At 40.6% G+C, this 17,909-nt stretch overlaps 1 protein-coding gene across 2 annotated transcripts in view; it reads right to left on the bottom strand.

Annotated features, from left to right (window-relative positions):
• Positions 1-410: 410 nt before the first annotated feature.
• The window catches only part of xpr1a (xenotropic and polytropic retrovirus receptor 1a), a 61,270-nt gene continuing 43,771 nt past the window's right edge, over positions 411-17,909 (bottom strand). For both annotated transcript variants that reach the window (XM_025003902.2, XM_025003901.1), the window contains 12 exons: positions 16,785-17,005; positions 16,531-16,680; positions 16,362-16,445; positions 15,646-15,727; positions 15,248-15,435; positions 14,785-14,964; positions 11,433-11,595; positions 10,408-10,608; positions 4,602-4,768; positions 4,368-4,507; positions 4,003-4,227; positions 411-3,591 (listed from right to left, as the gene is read on the bottom strand). In XM_025003902.2, coding sequence (XP_024859670.1) covers positions 3,534-3,591; positions 4,003-4,227; positions 4,368-4,507; positions 4,602-4,768; positions 10,408-10,608; positions 11,433-11,595; positions 14,785-14,964; positions 15,248-15,435; positions 15,646-15,727; positions 16,362-16,445; positions 16,531-16,680; positions 16,785-17,005 — 1,859 coding nt within the window. In that variant the 3' untranslated portion in view covers positions 411-3,533. The remainder of the gene's footprint in view (positions 3,592-4,002; positions 4,228-4,367; positions 4,508-4,601; positions 4,769-10,407; positions 10,609-11,432; positions 11,596-14,784; positions 14,965-15,247; positions 15,436-15,645; positions 15,728-16,361; positions 16,446-16,530; positions 16,681-16,784; positions 17,006-17,909) is intronic.

Below are 17,909 nucleotides of genomic sequence, written 5' to 3' on the forward strand. Positions count from 1 at the left end.
CAAGAGACTTTTTTTCGTCATTTGGGGTGTTCTACCTACGTGCCAAGGTTCCAGGCCTCTACGACTTACGGTTCGTCCTATCTCACGTTAGGGGGCGCTGTGGAGCAGTTTGGCCACGCCCACTTTCGATTCCATTAAAATCACGCGATTTCACACGGGGGACAGCTTTCGGTGAAGTTTGAGTTTTTGAATATGCTAAGGCCTCCAAATTTGCGATTTCGGGCAGAAAGGAATAATAAGAATTCCACGAAATACAATAGGCCTTCGCAGCGCTGTCGCTGCTCGGGCCTAACAAGGGAAAAAAGTAACCGAACGCAGATACATCAGCTTCTTAGGAGTTTTTAAGCACCAGAGTCAACGATGACACTGCTGAAACGGGCAGTGTAAAAAAGAAGAGTCACGAGGCAGAGTGAGTTTTAAAAATAATCATGGTTTATAAAACCCAGATATGACAGAATCACCAAAGTGTGTACAGAAATACAAATACCATCAGAAAAACCATCATGGAACATTGTTATACACTCAACATGTACAAACTACTCGGGGAGAAAAGGTCAGACTGTAAGACATTTTCATTTCTCTTAAAATCACATTTAGCCACAGTGTATTAACTTTTGTCTTTAAGTTATCAAAGCAGAACATCCATCTACCAAACTACAGATACGATCACGTAGAGCTAGTTTAGAGAACAACATCGAGAGGGGGAGGGAAAGATGCACACATTATAAGCACTTTAACATGAAGGGTTCAGCAAGCTGTGGGGGGAAAAATAAACAAGGATGTCAGGGTTTGTCACCATCTTACTGAACACGGACTGTACAAAAAAACCCTGTTCTTGTCAGAACATCAGTGAACAGACGCGGGTCGCTGGAACTGAGAGAAGCTCCTCGCAAGGCTTCCAGCAAGCAGATCTGGGGTCGGTTTTTACTCATGTTAAGATACGGGTCCTCATTGAACCGGAGTCTGTTCCTGTGTCCAGCTAACGTACAGCAAAGTGCTTTTAACTGCAGGACAGTTAACAACAACAACAAACGTCACAAATCTTTTTCATGCACGTTCTCAAATGTACAAACAGCTTATCAGCCTCGGGACACAAAAAGCTGCTCCCCTGCAGGTGACCGGGGCTTAAAATGCAAGGAAACCACCGACAATTACAACCAAACACTTCCTTATTTTCTTCTTTTTTTATCCCTCCCCCCCTTGTCTTTATACAAACACAGTTCAACAGCTTTACACATGAAAAAGAGAGTGCAGGATTGTGAACAATCAACAAAAAGCTCCTCATCGCCTTTAAAATACTGCTTGTTCTGGAGCTAAAATGGCAACAAATGAAATCTGTCGTTGTCGGCGTGTGATTGCTAATAATATACAGTGTGTCAAATAAATTAAGTTATGTACAAAGTAAAAACAAAAGCAGCATGCAGGCACGACAAGATGGCCTTTTTACAAAACTATCTGCGGTCTGACAGGAGAGAGGCTGTGTGTGTGTGTGTGTGTTAACATGGACAGAAGCTATCCACCTTCTAACCCTTCCAGTTCTCGTTAAGCTCGCCGGACTCAGAGGCTTTCCAGTCTCTAAGCTCCTACAGAAGTAAAAAAGAAAAGACAGAAACGGGACTTTTCTGTAACAAATCTGTCTCTGAGAGTCGTCTCGTGACTGCTGGGTGGGGACGCGGCGGAGCCACGGGGAGGAACATCAGAGCAGGGAGTCGAGTGAGGGGGATAAACTCATACCGACATTAAAGTTGGCACCTTTTCTATTTTTTTCCTTGACAGCCGGGGGTCCTTTAACAGAAACGACTCGCTCGCATTAAAAATACAACAAACAGCTCCTCGTCTGTGAGCTGAGACCAGGGCGAGGTAGCAGACATCAGATGCACGTTTATCTTGCTTGTTATCTCAGATCAGAAGATTTGATCTAACGAACCACAACACCTGAATTCACAGAGGTTAGGCAACACTGAAGCCAAATGTAAAGAACATAAGTGAAAGAAACCTGTCAGAGTGGGGTTTTCCATTATCTGACTCTGTTCTTTTATATCCTGATGGATTTAAAGGGAAATGGGAAGTTGCACAAACTCTTAGAAGCTGAGAAAAATAACCGAATATGACAAGTGGGGAGTCCTAATTTTCTTTTTAGCAGAATCTGTTTTGTGACAAGAGTTCCCAAACATTTCCAGCCACTATTTGCACAATCTGACAGATTTTAGTCATAAAATACACAAAGCTTTCCTTCCTGTATGGAGGGTAAACAGAGCAACATTAGTTTAACTCACTCTGTCTTCTTTTCTTACTACAAATCTACCATATATGTGATGTCATTTTCTTGCCTGAGTACATCCTAATTACTCTTACTAAACAGTAAAAAGTGCTCCACATTTCATCTTTGGTCCTGCTCCCTGTTAGAGATCCACAGATATATAAACTCGTTAACTCGTTAACATCAATAAGCGTCAGGTTCTGGGATCTGTTGACCGAGTGGACAAATCACGTGCGTAAAAAGACATTTCTGCCAACAAATGTATCTATGAGTGCATGCACCTTGGCTGTATTTAGTGTATCGGGGTCTTTAAGACAAAGATCATGAGGCCGTGGTTTAAAATCCACGGATGGGGTGAGTTTGAGTCTGGGGGTAAGCTGGGGTCTATGAGTGAGCGTATCAAAAACGTGGCACAAGTTTAACCATGAAAAACATTCCACACAATATAAAATACGTCCACAATCATTGGAAGAGTGTCCAATCTAGCCGTTACTAGTCCGAATAACACATCTAGAGGTACTTCACAGCTATAATTATAATAATAACGCACATCGAAATATCTTACAAAGAAACTTCAGAGATTAGAAATGTTTGAATCAAAACTTCCCTCTTGAATGACTATTTCTGTTTTGTGTAGTAAATGCACTTTTCCTGCAAGTGCCTCCAGGGTTGTGATTGTGCACTGATGTTACTACAACTAAATCAGAAGAATAACGGTAATAAAAGGAGTATAAAAAGAATCAACAAGCTGAAACCAGTTGATCAGTTTTGATATGCTGTCGTTGAGTCTTTTGATTGGCTTAGTCTTCTCCCTGTTGATCCTAGTGGTGTTAAAAAGGCGTGTAAACAGTCGTCTGCAGCCAATCAACTAAAGAATCGAAAGAAACTAAATATATCAAAGTAAAAATTAACTAAAAGAAGTCCATTTAAGAAAGCAGAGGATAATCCCGGGCAGTGTGGTCGGGTCTTACAGTTATGTTAAGGTTTTTTTTCTTGACATCTGTCCGTCTGTGTGGCGTCAGCTCTCTCCTCGGCAGGACCAATATGACACTGCGCTTGTGCTTCAGCAGGTTGATCTTCGTGTTTGTGTGTCTTCTATACTTATAAAGACCATCTCTGTTTACAAGGATGTAAGGATGAGGTAACTTCTGTAAGGATGAGGATGGACCTCGGGTTATAAATGCTTGTATTAAACTATGAGGGAGAAGGCTGAGGTGTGAGGAAGGAGGTCTTTATAAGCATAGTGTGGTAATAAATGTGTGTAGACGCTGACTCAGCTGAAGGCCTCGTCATCCGTATCCTCAATCAGCACCTTTGTGTCCTTCTTCGATCTAAAACAAACAAACAAAAAAAAGGAAGCAGGTTTAAAAGGTTTCTGGCGGTTGTTCTGTTTTTCACTATTATTATATTCAGGAAGTGACTTATGTGGCACTGGAAGCGAAAAGCACACCCTGCCATGTTTCAGAGATCTAATTTTCTCAGTTGTGGTAATGAGTTTGGTTAACTCAAACAGCTTCACAAACACCAGATTTAAAATATGGTGGAAACAAAGCTGGCTTGTTGTGTGATTACATCAGAGACCTTAGTTGAGTTTATACCATGAAGAAGAAAGGCAGATCTGCTCAAAGACTTTTAAAAATCTAATTTAATTTGAACTTCTTATCCCGCCTTCAGTATATAAGTAAAATAAAAATGATCCCCATGATGCTTCCTTATGTCCAAGTGTACATGTGATGTCTTACTGTGAGGTGGACAGCAGGGGGCGTCGGAGCGACAGGCTGTGGGACCCCTTCCAGGTCTTTTTGCCCGAGCGGTTCCGAACACCGTCCTCCTGGTCCATCATCTGCTCCAGGAGCGTCTGGTCGTCAGCGTTGAGCGGCGCCACAGAGATGTCCCGCACCGCGCGGAACTCACCGCAGTTGTTCAGGTGCTCGTTCTCCAGACGGAAGAAGTTCCACACAAAGCGCCTGCGAGGGGAAGGTAAGGAGCTTCAGAACTTTCAGAATATGAAGGGAGGTGTGGTGTCTGGGCTTTCCAGAGTTTCCCCACTGGCTGTTCTTGTCCTGGCATGTAAGTGTCAGAACAAGAAGAAGGTGTTCAGACTCACCTGAAGACCTCCAGGGGAGCGAGGACGGTGGCTACGATGTCCCCCACAGAGTAACTCTTGGTCATTGTAGTCAGAGAAATCTGGATCGTCCAGGCAAAACGGAGGATGACGTCCTCTACAATGGCACAATAATAGTAGGCCTGGACAAACAGGAGGCAGTGTCAGTGTGTGTGTGTGTGTGTGTGTGTGTGTGTGTTTGTGTTTTACATGCTTTTGATTCATCTCTGACTTCACCTTATGAGGGTAAACAATTTCTTCTCTCAGGAAAGTGTTTTCTCCTGCCCCCCGATCGAACAGACCCCAGTCCATACGCAGATCCCAGATCAGGGTGTAGAGGGAGCTGACGATGGAGAACACGATCAGCAGGTAGAAGAACGTGTCGGCGTCCAAATGTCCTTGCTCTGAAAGAAACACACAAACGCAGCTGAAGTCACACGGTTTGGTTCGAAAGCTTCATTTGAATCAAAGTCTAAAAACTCTTCATCCTAAAGCAGGGGTGTCCAATCCTGGTCCTTGAGGGCCACTGTCCTGCAGGTTTTCCTTGTTTCTCTGCTCCAACACACCTGATGTGAATCAATGGGTGATTAACAGGCTTCTGCAGAACATGAAGAGGTGATTTAACCACTGAATCAGGTGTGTTGGAGCAGGGAAACAAGGAAAACATGCAGGATAGTGGCCCTAGAGGACCAGGATTGGACACCCCTGTCCTAAAGGAAACAAAGATCATCACCTCACTCCCAGGCAACTCTTTTTTATAAATACAGCCACTAGAGGGAGCCATGTTCCCACAACCAGATCATAAGTGATTGATTCCTGAAGGACCTGCTCAACTTTTTATTTTTGTCAACAAAATGATTTATACTTTTATGAAAAGAAATGACATTCAGTAGATTTTAAGCCTTTTAGATATAATACCAAACCTACTCTAGTGGCGATTATTGAAGGAAGTGCAAGCAACAGTAATTTGCTTTCTTGGCGTTATCAAAACACAAAGGAAATCTTTTCTCATTTTACAGTTTTAATAAAAAGAGATTATTGCAAAAAGCTCCAAGCAACAACAATGCAGCCAGTTCTTGTGAACAAAAACAAAAAAATGTGACAAACAAAATTATGTGTGTTTATTCTTCTGCATCAAAAGAGCCTATCCCGATTTATAAAAGGTGCAGGTTTATACTGGGTGTAATGTTTGTTATTACTAATATTAAGGATCATTCTGTAAATGGTATATCAAATAATGCTTTAACTTAAAAAATATCAGAAAACTGGAGTTTGTTTTTAAAGGTTTTCCGAGGCTTGCATTATAATGAACATAAGACAGAAAACCCTCACAAATGTGATGTTTGTTGTTCTAAATGTTCAGTTTCCTGCCTGTTAAAGAACAACCTGACCTCTAATTTAATTTTTCCTGAGCAGCAACATATCTTCACCTATATAAATGCCCTGGTTCAACTCTGGCTCTTTTTGCTGTAAAAGTCTCAGTAATTCTGTATTATTTTGAAAGCCTTCTCAGTGAAGCTTCTTTTAGTTTGAAGGAAAATACCATCCTCTGACACCAGTGAACTGTCACAGAGCATCTTCTTTCCTGCACGTCACTGCAAACCTTATTGTAAAACCATTAGCTGAGATGACATTACAGCTGCAGAACACAGTGGTGTAAATAATAATGATAATGATTACACCATTAAGGAGCGTTTAGCTTACTGTATGTGGAAGACAACTACAAATTGTTACATTAGTTTAAGGTTGTCCGATGCCACGTATAATTATCTGTATCCAGTGGTACTTTATCCCTTTATGAATGCACTGTGGATGGGATTTGCTTGTTCCTCAGCGGGTGTTGATTTATAAATCAGCACCCTGTGGCCTTTAACAGTGACTCACACAGTCACAGACGGAGACCGGCCCTACTCCCATTTGTCATCGTCACCGTCTCTTCCCGGTAGCAGCCAACAAGACGCCGGGGATTAGAGCGTTTCTACCAGAGAATTACTGCAGCGCTGCTCCGTTAACGGCCGCCTCCATTGTGCTGTCTGCTGCCTCGGCTGAGCAATGGGATGGAAACGGTCCCTACGGCCGCACACATCTCCCTGATGTAGATTAAACTTTGTTCTGGACAAAAGACTCTGTTCACTGGAGAATATTTACTGGTGATTTTCTCAGTTTAATTTACAGTTGAAGGTATTGAACCTTGATGCTGTTTTTTCACTAAACTGGTTTTGCTGCTGAACCATTAAGAGGTTAAACATGGTGAGATGGACATTGATTAGATGCTCAGTGAGGGCAAACGGTGGTCACTGGCTCCTGTCACACACACTCAATCTCTATTTAGCCACCACACACATCTACACACACACACACACACACACACACACACAAGCTTACAATTGCAATTGTTCTTACAGGCCACTAAGAGATTACACTGTTAAAATTAGAGCACTTCAGGGTTCATTTTATTCAACTTCCTGTTGATAAACACAAACTGAAAACAACATCAGTCTGTCCATGCTATTAAAATAGTTTTTCATCTGTTTCCATGGCAACTCGGCTCTTGAACAAGGTAAACAGGAATCATGGGGCATCCAGAGGTTAATGTGCGTTCCTCATAACTTCAACATCAACGATGAGTCCTGGACCTGGAGATACCATCTTATGGTGCAGCAGTGGACAAAGCATTTACAACGGAGCATAAAAGATTTAAAAAAAAAAAAGCATTTGCAGCTAACGTTTTTTTCTTTTTAATCTTTGCAACTCATTTACGTTTCCTTGTGAGCCTTGGAAAACGGGCTGGGACTCTCAGGTTGGTGATTTTTGGACTTTGCAACCTTTCTAGATAAGGAAGTTGCTCCTCCATCCGACCATTGCTGCTTATTTCATTTATGAATTCGGTAATAAAGGTCAGCGGTCGTGAGGGGCAGTTTTTAGCGTTGCACCCTTTATCTTCTAAACAGCGAACACATTTGCTGATAATAAATTTGTGCCTAATGTAGGATTTTTAACTGTTTCATAAACAAGTTTAATTGAAGTGTGGTGAATGTTTTGTAAGATAAGATTCCTTTTAACTAAATGTGTTGTTTCCAGGCCTGTGAGCTCTGTCCCAACAGGTGCAGCATTGTTCACCTGCACAAAGGAAACACTTGTATTGGATCTCCTGAACCCAGGTGAGGTTTGAGTGTGTCGGGCCTCAGCAGGGGTGAGTAAGGGTTCACACAGGCAGACGGACAGAGACAAAGAGACAGATTTGATTCAGAGTCTTTTATCCTCACTGTTCGAGGTGTTTGCGCTGCAGTTTTTCTTCTGATTATGAACGACTTGTACAAGCTGTCAGTTCTGAACTCATTTTTATTCTAGTGAAGTCCAGCAGACTCAGACTCTCCTCTCCTACTATTCACAAACTATTAAATCCTTCCATGTTGATTTTCCTCACCTCTGGCTCTCCCTCATTACCTGTTAACCTTTTCCTTTCTTCATTTAACCTCTCTTTTTTATACCTCCCCCCTCTATCAGCTCTAATCGTACAGATTCTTCAGTGGAGCGTTAAACATTTCATTTCCACCTCCATCAGTCCTGTCAGCTTCTCACAGAGAACAGCAGGAGCGATGATCCACCTTTAATCAGGATTACTGCGGGTAGTTTCACAGGATTTATCAATGATATCAGATGTTTTTAAATCCATACATACAGTGACTCAAGATAAACCTAGGATCTACAGTGATGTGCAGAAGTTTTAAACCAAGGATCCTGTAATATTTTAAAGTGGTTTTGATCATTATTCCTCCAGGCCTTTTGAAGGTCTTTCAGAGTAATTCTCTTGACTTTGGAACCAGATTGTTAGCGCTAAAATATGTGCCATGTGCCACACTGTGTTATCTTTGGTGGTTACTGTTAATTTTACAGAAAAACCACAACAAATGTGTCTTTGTGACAGGCTGCTGGTAACAAGGCTCCAATTTAAAACTGGTTCTTCACGAAGTTGTTTGTTGTGTCGACACAACACTGGTTCATGCCATGAGTTTAGGAGCCTTTTTGTGCCTGTGGTCAGGTACAGAACAGAAAATGATTTAAAAAGCAGCTAAAGTTTGAAAGATTGTCAGAAAGCCTGAAGAATTATTGATCAAGACTAAGATGGATTAAGATAATAAGAAGGTCTTTAGGTGCAAAATTTCAAGAAATGAGGAATGACGCAAGACATTTGGCATGTTCCAACAACATGTCTCATGTCACACAAATCGTGCAAACCATGAAACATCATTTCCTGTATTGATCCTGAGTAAAGTTTCTGCTTTCCTGTGAGGCCTCAGAGGGTATTTTACAAAATTCAGGAAGTCTTTCTTGGACTAAACAAGAAAGTCCACAATAATCCCTAATCTAACACCAGATGAGATTACAGCTTCATGACAGCCTGCATTTAGTTAATCACAGCCCTGAACTGAGTGCTTCTCTAAGGGGAGAAATCTGCTCCACTTAGTTCTCCACAGTAATACCCGTGATTTATTGGGCTCATTTTGGTTTTCGTGTTTTTGCTTTCCTGGAGCTAAATGTGGAAACTTCCAGGAATGAGTGAGGTAACACTTAAACCCTCAGGCTGTGATCAGGTTAGCAGTGAAGGTGACACCTCCGCTCAGAGACACTGGGACCTTTGCCAGACACGGACTGACATTCAAAACACATTTTACAGCTGGACGCAGCAGTGCGAACATGACACCAGCGTGCTGTTTGTTCTGCTGGGTAAGGCAGGCAGGCCTGACATAATGTTCCTTCTCCACAGTAAAAACCAGAAAGAATCATGTTTTTATTTTTTTTTACTTTTAGTGTGTCTGTAATTCTCCAGGAATCCTTTTTATGTGTTGATAAAGAATTTTTTGATTTTGGTGGCTCTATTTGTCTTTCAAAGGCTTTAAAATCCACAGGAAAAGTCTTCACTGCTGGTGATACCTAAAATATCTCAACAACTGGCAATTTCCTTAACCATAACGATTCATGTAAGTGTCTGTCTTTCCAGCCTCCTCTTTCACTTAACCAACGATGGGTCTCAGCCTCCATTACGCGCAGGATGAAAGTCAGCTTCACAGAGAATAACACATGAAGAGAGCCCATTAATGGAAGGGCACATAGGCTTCAGACCAGAGGAAGGAGGATATGGTTTAATGGACGCCTTTCCTACTGAGCAGTGAAAAGAAAAAAAAAAAGTCTGCCTCTGTCTCTCTTCTTGGTTCATTCAATATCACCAGTGGTCAGCTTTGGAAGCAAATGTATTGATTTAAATTTGTACTGGAAAAGGATAAAGTCAGACCGAGAAATAACATTTAGCCCTTTAAAAGGCCGGAGACGGAGTTTCATAGCTGGCATTCTGCTGGTAAATAAATATATCTGTCAGCAAAATGCCAGAGTTTAACTACACACCTGCTGAAATAACTGCTTTGACAGTAACCGTGTGGACAAGAGTTAGTGACGGAGAAGTGGCATTCAAAGGTTTCATGTTTAAACATTTTTTTTCTTTTTGAGCATGAGCTCCTTTGTGATAAGCCTTCGGAGTCAGAATAATTTCAGGCTAATTGCAGAGCTGTCAGAGGGAGAGTGACTCGACTGTTAATGGTAACCATTCTCTTTGTTTACATCCTATCCAGAAGATTTTAAATGGGAATCCTGTTACTTATTTTCTACAATTTCTCCTCTCTGCAGCCTCCTGCCCTGAAGAGTGAAACCACACCGTGGAACCAGAATCTTGCTGCATTTGACAAACCTCTGCATTATAAACCTCTGGCCACAGAGAAGGAAACCAATGCCAGCTTCCAGTATTTGCACTCAAGGTCACCTCGGGTTTCTGTTCACTCACATAAAAGACTCCAAAGCTTGTGTGCTCCTCTAACACAGCAACACATCAAAACCTGAGTGCGGCTGTGATCCGAAACAGGAATTTTAAGCATTGTAACAGACAGATGTGTAACCATGTCTGACTCAAAAAATCAAACCTGCAACAACAAAAAAATAAAACATAAAATGACTCATGAAACAGACACCTTGCATCCATCTCCAGTCTTACCTCTGTGTGTGGCATAGAGGGCTGCAAAGGTGACGACAAAGAAGGTGGTGGAATATTTCCCAGCATTCACCAGGTGTGGGAAGGCCCTCTTGGTGTCGCGGTAACGCCTCAGGCATTGGATGAAACGTAACCAGGCAGGCAGACACTGAATGATGGCACGCAGACCGTACGAGTAGCTGTGGCAAATGTGGGTATTAGAATCTAGAAAAAAAAACAACAAAGCACAATGTGTTACAATGTCTTGTTTTATGTGTCGTATTTTCTGCTTTTTCTGTCTTCAGTCCTGTCTATGTCTTGTTTAGCACAAAAACTCATCAGTATGAGAGTCACATGTTGACCTCTGTGTGACCAAGCATTTTTATGATCCATTAGCGTCATTTTGATCAGCAGATCGGAGGCCGAGGTAACACTGGTGGTGAAGAGGACGCCAATTAAAATCGTATCTACATCCAATTTCTGACAGGAAACTTTAAACAATTGAATTCGAATTTTGATTTGTGACCTTTATTTTCATAATATGATGCAAAACAAAAAGAGAGAGGCAAATTTAATTGATATCACATACACCAGGTAAAATTTAAATCCATCCCTCCTTAAAGTATACAGGGTTATCGATTAGAAAGGCACAGGAGGCTAAAACGTGTCCCAGCTGACACTGATATGAGGGAAACACCCAGAACAGCCATCCAATCAATCAAAGAGCTGATCAAAGTGACAGACAATCATTCACATTCACTGCTGCTGCACCGCTGTGCTTTTTAATACATTCACTTTCTCAACAAGCCTCCTTTATGCTTATCTGCTTGAGTTATATGTATTTCTATGAACTCCAAAGCAATTCAGTCGATTTTCCTTCATGGCTATAGACACACAATTATTTCCAAGTGTACATTATTTCTATTAAAGGCAGGAAAAAGGGACTGAAAGTAAAAAACATCAGAGGAAACAGCACATTCTGTGACTTTATTCCTTTAAATCTCCCCTGAAAAGGAGATGTTATTGCACTGCCTAAAGTATCGCCTTACTTTTTGGAAGCAGCCCCTTGCTGCTGCTCCACTGAAGCTCAAAGATGTAGAAGCAGAAGAGATACTCCAGATCCATGAGGACAAACACCAGAGAGTTGAGCTGATCCGCCAGCCAGAAGTCTGCAAATTCCACCCGATGAAACGGCGCCGTGAACACACGAAACTGAAGGCAAACCAGGGATGGAAAAAAAGGGTGAGAAGATGACACGTAAAGGAATACATTTGCAATTAGAAAGATAGTAAAATCCCGTTAAGCTGAAAGAAAACCGTTCAGAAAATATCTTAGCTGACCTTCTTCTCTGATGTCACACTTAATAAAAACAGTTTCAACCTTATGGTAAGTCGAAAAATGAGAGTGAAGTGTTTCATTCAACCTCTATGAATAATTCGGGAACACAAAGAACAAATCCTCCAGACTGCCTTATCAGCCTTCCACAGGACACTCTGATGAGTCACGCTTTGTACTGTTTATTTGTGTGTCACTAATCTTTGGTGCACTTCACAAACACACAACAACCTGTTCTGAGGCCAGCGTCTATGGGCATGTTATTTGGGATATGACTTTTGGCAGCAGCTCAGCTATTGAGCAGGTTTGTACAATGATACAACCATGCTCGCCTGTTTCCATTTACCCTGCAGGCTGCAGCTGACATTTAGGAGTAACTGTACACGTCTCTCTATGTACAGTCTCAGACAGAAAGCCCATATAAACCTCCTTCTACTACAAATGTCAAAGAAAATAGATTTTTGTTTTGTTTTTACACACAAACTCTCAGGAGCTCATTCCACTTTTTTCCTAACCTGCCAATCAAAGTCGGTATTGATCAAGTGGCTCTCTCACTCATTTCCACTGTGTGTGGAAGTCTCCAGGCTAATCCTGCTGTACTCATGTGATCAGCTTTTCATTTACTGAACAAACACGGGAAAATATGTTGGTGGTGGAGCCGCTTTGTCTTATAATAAAATGTTGTGTTTCTTGTTATCAAAGGCTTCTGGTAAGGATGCATTTTAAAGCACATTTTATTTGTGAAATAAACTAAAACAGCTCATATTTGCTCTGTTATTTTTTTTTTCTGCAGCCTTTTGTGATGCTGCAGGATCAATCAAGGCAGACCGATGATGTGAGGGGGAACAAGAGCGTGCTGTGGAGCTGTGAAGGAAAGGACAAGAACACGAGGAGGGGGTCTTTAGATGAGGAGGGGGGCCAGAGGAGCTCAGGGCATCAGCATACTGATAGATCTATGCCTGTAATGATTGCACAGTCACAGCCTCCACCTCCCCAGAGACAAGCTGCATTCTATTATTCGGCAACCCTTTGCCCCCTGGTTCACTATACCACCTCCCCCAAAAATACACACACTCTCACAGACATGTACACACACACACACCCCACTCTCCCTCCTGCAGCGTTGTAGCACAGCTCAGACAAAGAACAGAATAACAGGAAGATTTAGTAAACATGTGCTTTAAGATGGATATCTGAATTGTACCTGTATTCAATGAGGGAGACAGAGACATCCAGACATTTCACACACACACACACACACACACACACACACACACACACACACACACACACACACACACATACATTCAGGCTACACAAAAGTGCAGAACAACACAGTAGGAAACCACATAACGCTGGAAAAATACACATCTCTGTCACAAACACATATTTTATAGGTTTTTCTGGCTCTATTTCAAGCTTTTTTTTGTTGTTTTAAGGTTTTTAAAAATAGTGCTAATTCAACCGAAGCTAACTTCATGCATGTCTTAATTTCTTATTTTTATTTTTTTTGTCTAAACTTAAAGGCAAAACACTTAGCACAAACCCCATGTTTAAAGTGAAAAAGTTTTCTAAAATGCAGCAACAATTTAAATTTCTAAAACGTTATGTCATCTGAACCTTTAACAGACACTTGTACCACATAACCAACTCTACTGTAATTAGGAAACTGCAAACAAACCTAAAAAATCGATCATGGTGACTTCCTCATACAAACTTGTGAAAGATTAAAGTCCATAAATGCTACCCTTCACTATCACACCTTCTTTTGTTTACATTTTTAAACATTCAGGGGAGAAGGAAACTATTTGCTGCAGTTTTGCAAGAAAAATCTGTCACTTCTGTTTGAGCACAAACATTTCTCTTAATGATGCATATACATTTTGATAAGAGACGATAATAGACTGTTAGCTATTCAAATACACATCCAATGTTATTAATTAGTCACAGTGTTGTAGGTTGACCTGAAATAGGTCCGGTACTGTCCGGCTGAAGAAATTGGAGAACTCCTGGGAAAAGACATTTCCTTGGGATCATATTCTCTCCAAAACTTCCATAAATATCTGCTGCATCAATGATACGTTCAGATAAGTCACTGATGCAACCCTATACCATCCCAAATGCTGAAAACAAACAGGAATGTTTTTTTTTGTCTGTGAACAAAACACATTTCCACCATCTTTCCGTCCATCCAAGATGAGCTCACGGCCAGAGAACTCAGTAATGTTTCTGTGCAAAGTTGATATATGACTTCCTCCTTACATAACAGCGTTTCACATTACACCTCTGGATGCAGCTGCAGCACTCCTGAGCTTATGTGGCTATAATGATCACAGTAGTTTCTGTACTTAGACTTTACCCACTGGACTCCCTAAAGGGTGCATCCTTTAAAGATGTGTGGACAATTCTGCTCAAATTTAGCAGCGAGACTTTAATTAAAAAACAAAATAAAATAAAAAACTTTTATAAACTTTTCAAGATTCCAGACTTTTCCACATTAAAATGTCCAGATTTCTCGGTCGGATTTTGGCCATTTTTGACACCCAAGTAAAACCATTTTACATGTAAAGCTGAATAACAGGAACTGGGCTAGGGTAACTTGTGGCTCAGTAGTTGCAGAATATGCAACAAATGGAAAATAAGTTGCACTGCAAAGTCTATCAAAATTAGTACTGGTTTGAAACTTTTGCACAGTACCCCATGCTCATATTTTACTTACTAAATCTGAGAAGCACATTGTTGTTTTATTTTAAAAAAGGAGTAAAATTTGGAAACAGAAATGTTTTTCAAGACTCCATTTTCTTTTTTCAAACTTTTTAAGACGTGGATTAAACAAAAAGCAAACTCCATACTTTTCAAGACTACGAAGGAAGCCTGTTTACAAAACAAAGCATCTATTCTTATATTTTTTTACTTCTGTGAGCCCATGACTTTCAGCATCTTGATATAATCCAGTTTGAATTTTAATTAGCGTCTGATGCTAATCCCTACACTCAGGCACATTTTCAGATGTATTAAAGTGAAGCAGAAAAAAAAGAGAAATATTTGCTTAATGAGTTAACCAACCAGCAGCTTGAGGAGCCAGAACCGTGATTTGTAGTAGCAGGTTTTGAATGGGTTGATGAGGAAGAGCACCATGAAGCCGTAAAGAACCAGAGGGTTGATCTGCATGGGGAGGTAGATGTACTCGGAGTAGAGACACGAGAGGATGCTGAGGCACCACAACACGCCCAGGAAACCAGCAATCTGCAGCACAGACGGGAAAGACAAAGAGATGGGACTTCACTGCTCTGAAACTTTACTCAACAAGATAATCTGAACAATAAAAAGCAAATTTTGTCTTTTTAGGATATAAGATTTCAACATGTAAACAACAGGACTGCATTGCTTTTCTAAATAAACTCTTGCTATTTTAAATAACCTTCATGAATGGTTTGAAAAACCCACAATCATCAAAGTGACGATAAAGTTCTTGTTATGAAGCCTCCAATAACAGAGACAGATGTGTCTACATGTGGCTTTGATTGACCTCAAACAGGTGTTGGTGTGACAGGTTGTTTCGGGGATCAATCTCGAAGATGAGGACGTGGTTGACGCCATACTGTCTCCATCCGTAAGTGTTTATGCCCAACAGGAAAAGGAACTGGATCAACAGGAAACCGCCGCGGTAGATCCGCACCAGAGGCCACACGTTTTCGTAGCGGATGAACACGGCGCCTAACAAAACCAGAGCACACATTCAGTTCTTTTAAAAATGAAATACAAAACTTGAAAATAAACGTGACAATAAAACAACAAAAAACTCCAATTTAGACTTGATAGCAAACAATCTATCAAAATTGCTAAATATTTCACAGATAAACATGAGAAATTTAGAAACAAATCAACAGAAAATGCTAAATTTTCATGAATCCAGATGCTGCTCACCTGTGAGAACAAAGGCGATGGCAAGAATGACGAAGAAGCCACAGTACAGACCGACTCGGAAAGTCGTCCAGGCCAAAGCAGGCTGAAGCAGGCAGAGAAAAATACAGAAGTTAATATGTACCTTAACACTGCACACAAATTATGTGAGCTTACAGGTTGTTTTCCGATATATTTATTTTGAATATATTCATTATACATGTATTTAGGGGTAAAAAACATAATTTATCAAATAAATTGGAGTCAGACATGACAGTAATTATTGTAATAATAAAAGTACATGTAAGTTTAAAGACAAGTGGCTTAATGATCCAGTATCATTTCTTAATATCTGGTCTGTTCAACAATGAAGCACTTATAAAATCAATAGTGAAGGCTTTGATGGTTTCCTCTCTCTTTGAATATTTCCTGTTGTTGTTTCCCTCATAAAAAAACTCACCTTGTTTGTATCATGACTTCATCACCAACAAAATACATAAGAAAATAAGAAAAATGAAAAAACAAACAACAAACAACAAAAAAATCTACTACAAAATAATAGCTTACATATTTCCTTCCTCCTGATGTAATAATAAATATAGAAACGAAAAGTGAAGTACGTTAGGCATTTGGCAACTATTTAGGCAATAAGTACTATGATGTACACTATTTGTTAATACTAAATACTTGTTTATATGCAAATAAACAAAAACACAAAGAGAAATTCTGAATAATCTGACCTGAGCTGCCCCAAGAGGAGGAACTCTCAACCTCTTCATGGCCTTCTGACGATCTCCTCCCTCCAGCTCTGTGGTCACCAGGGTCTAAAACAACAAAAATATGACTTTGACGTCTGTCGTTGTATTAGAGGTTGCTCAGTTGTGTGTTGATGCAAATACAAGCAGGCACCTCAGTCTCGGTGATCAGCTGCGTGATCTTCTTGCAGGTGTAGAAAGGTGCCACCTCCACGTGAGACACCCGCCAGTCGGCCCCGCGAGTCGTATCCAGGATCTTGTCATGTTTCTTCAGGATCTTACGAAATCCAGTGAAGTTCAGGTTCTGAGGAAACAAAGCATGACGCGGTATGACGCTGTTGTCTTTAAAGAGCTTTAACGAAATCTAAAGATGTGTCAGCAGGATTTAGGAACCAGCGCTGTGATAACCTGGTAGTTCTGGAGCAGGATGAGGCTGAGGTAGAACTCGCTGAAGGCTAGCTTCAGGTCCTTGATGTTGTGGTGGTGGGAGCGCTCCTCCTGCGACAGGTGGAACATCGTCTTGCGTTTCCGCAGACCAGGCGGAGCAACGTTCTCCCGCTGAGCGTCCAGTGACGACTGCAGCTCATACTGCAGCGTCGCAAATCGCCTCTGGGCTTCAGCAAGTTTTTCTATACAGGCAAAAACACAAAGAATAGATAAAAAAATAACATATAAAAAGGAATTTCAATGGGTTTTTGTTTACTTAAGAGAATTTTTACATACTGCATTCACATAAAATAAGATTTTCAGCAGGAAACGGAAGCTGGAAGATTCCAGCTTGCAGCACAAATCAGTTTTATGAACCGATTTATTTTATTAGACTTATTTTTTTTACAAAAAAAAAAACATTATTTCTCATGAAGGGACACGATACTCAAAAGTATATGTTCTAACGTTAGAAGACAATTGTCTGCAATGAGCAGAACAAAGCTACAGAAAAACAAGAACAACAACAAAAATCATTTTAAAACCTTTTCCATCTTTTCAGTTCCAGGAAGCAGCAGCATGTTGTGAAAAAGCTGCTGACTGAGGAGCCATTATCTGGGTCAGGATAAGGTTAATACACCCAGAGAAGAAGGGAGGGGACCACACAGAGCAAACACAGAAAATTATATATCATCAACATCTCCTACTTTTCATTTACTGACAGATAGTGCCATCATCTCACTGCTTTATTTTTAACCAATCTTAGTTGGAATTCAGTTTCATGTATTAAACAAAATGACTTTGTGTTTTGTTGTTGTAAATACTCTTTTACTCATTTAAGTTTGTCTTCATTTTAAATATAACTCTTCATTATGAGGAGGTTTAGATGTGTATATAGGCTGGCTGGACAATAAATATTTTCCTGCCCTCATTATTTTGGACTTTGACTCATTAATGATGTTATAATTTGTCACTAGACACATGCTTTCAAGCTACATTATAGCAAGCTATCTATGGAAACAGACTGTGTATGCAACACTTTCTGAAGTCGTATTTAAGTCTTGTAAATTCTTCCACATCACCCAGCGAACAGAGGTTTCCTCACAG

Source organism: Kryptolebias marmoratus, linkage group LG24, assembly GCF_001649575.2.
Source record: "Kryptolebias marmoratus isolate JLee-2015 linkage group LG24, ASM164957v2, whole genome shotgun sequence".
NCBI classification, from domain to species: domain Eukaryota; kingdom Metazoa; phylum Chordata; class Actinopteri; order Cyprinodontiformes; family Rivulidae; genus Kryptolebias; species Kryptolebias marmoratus.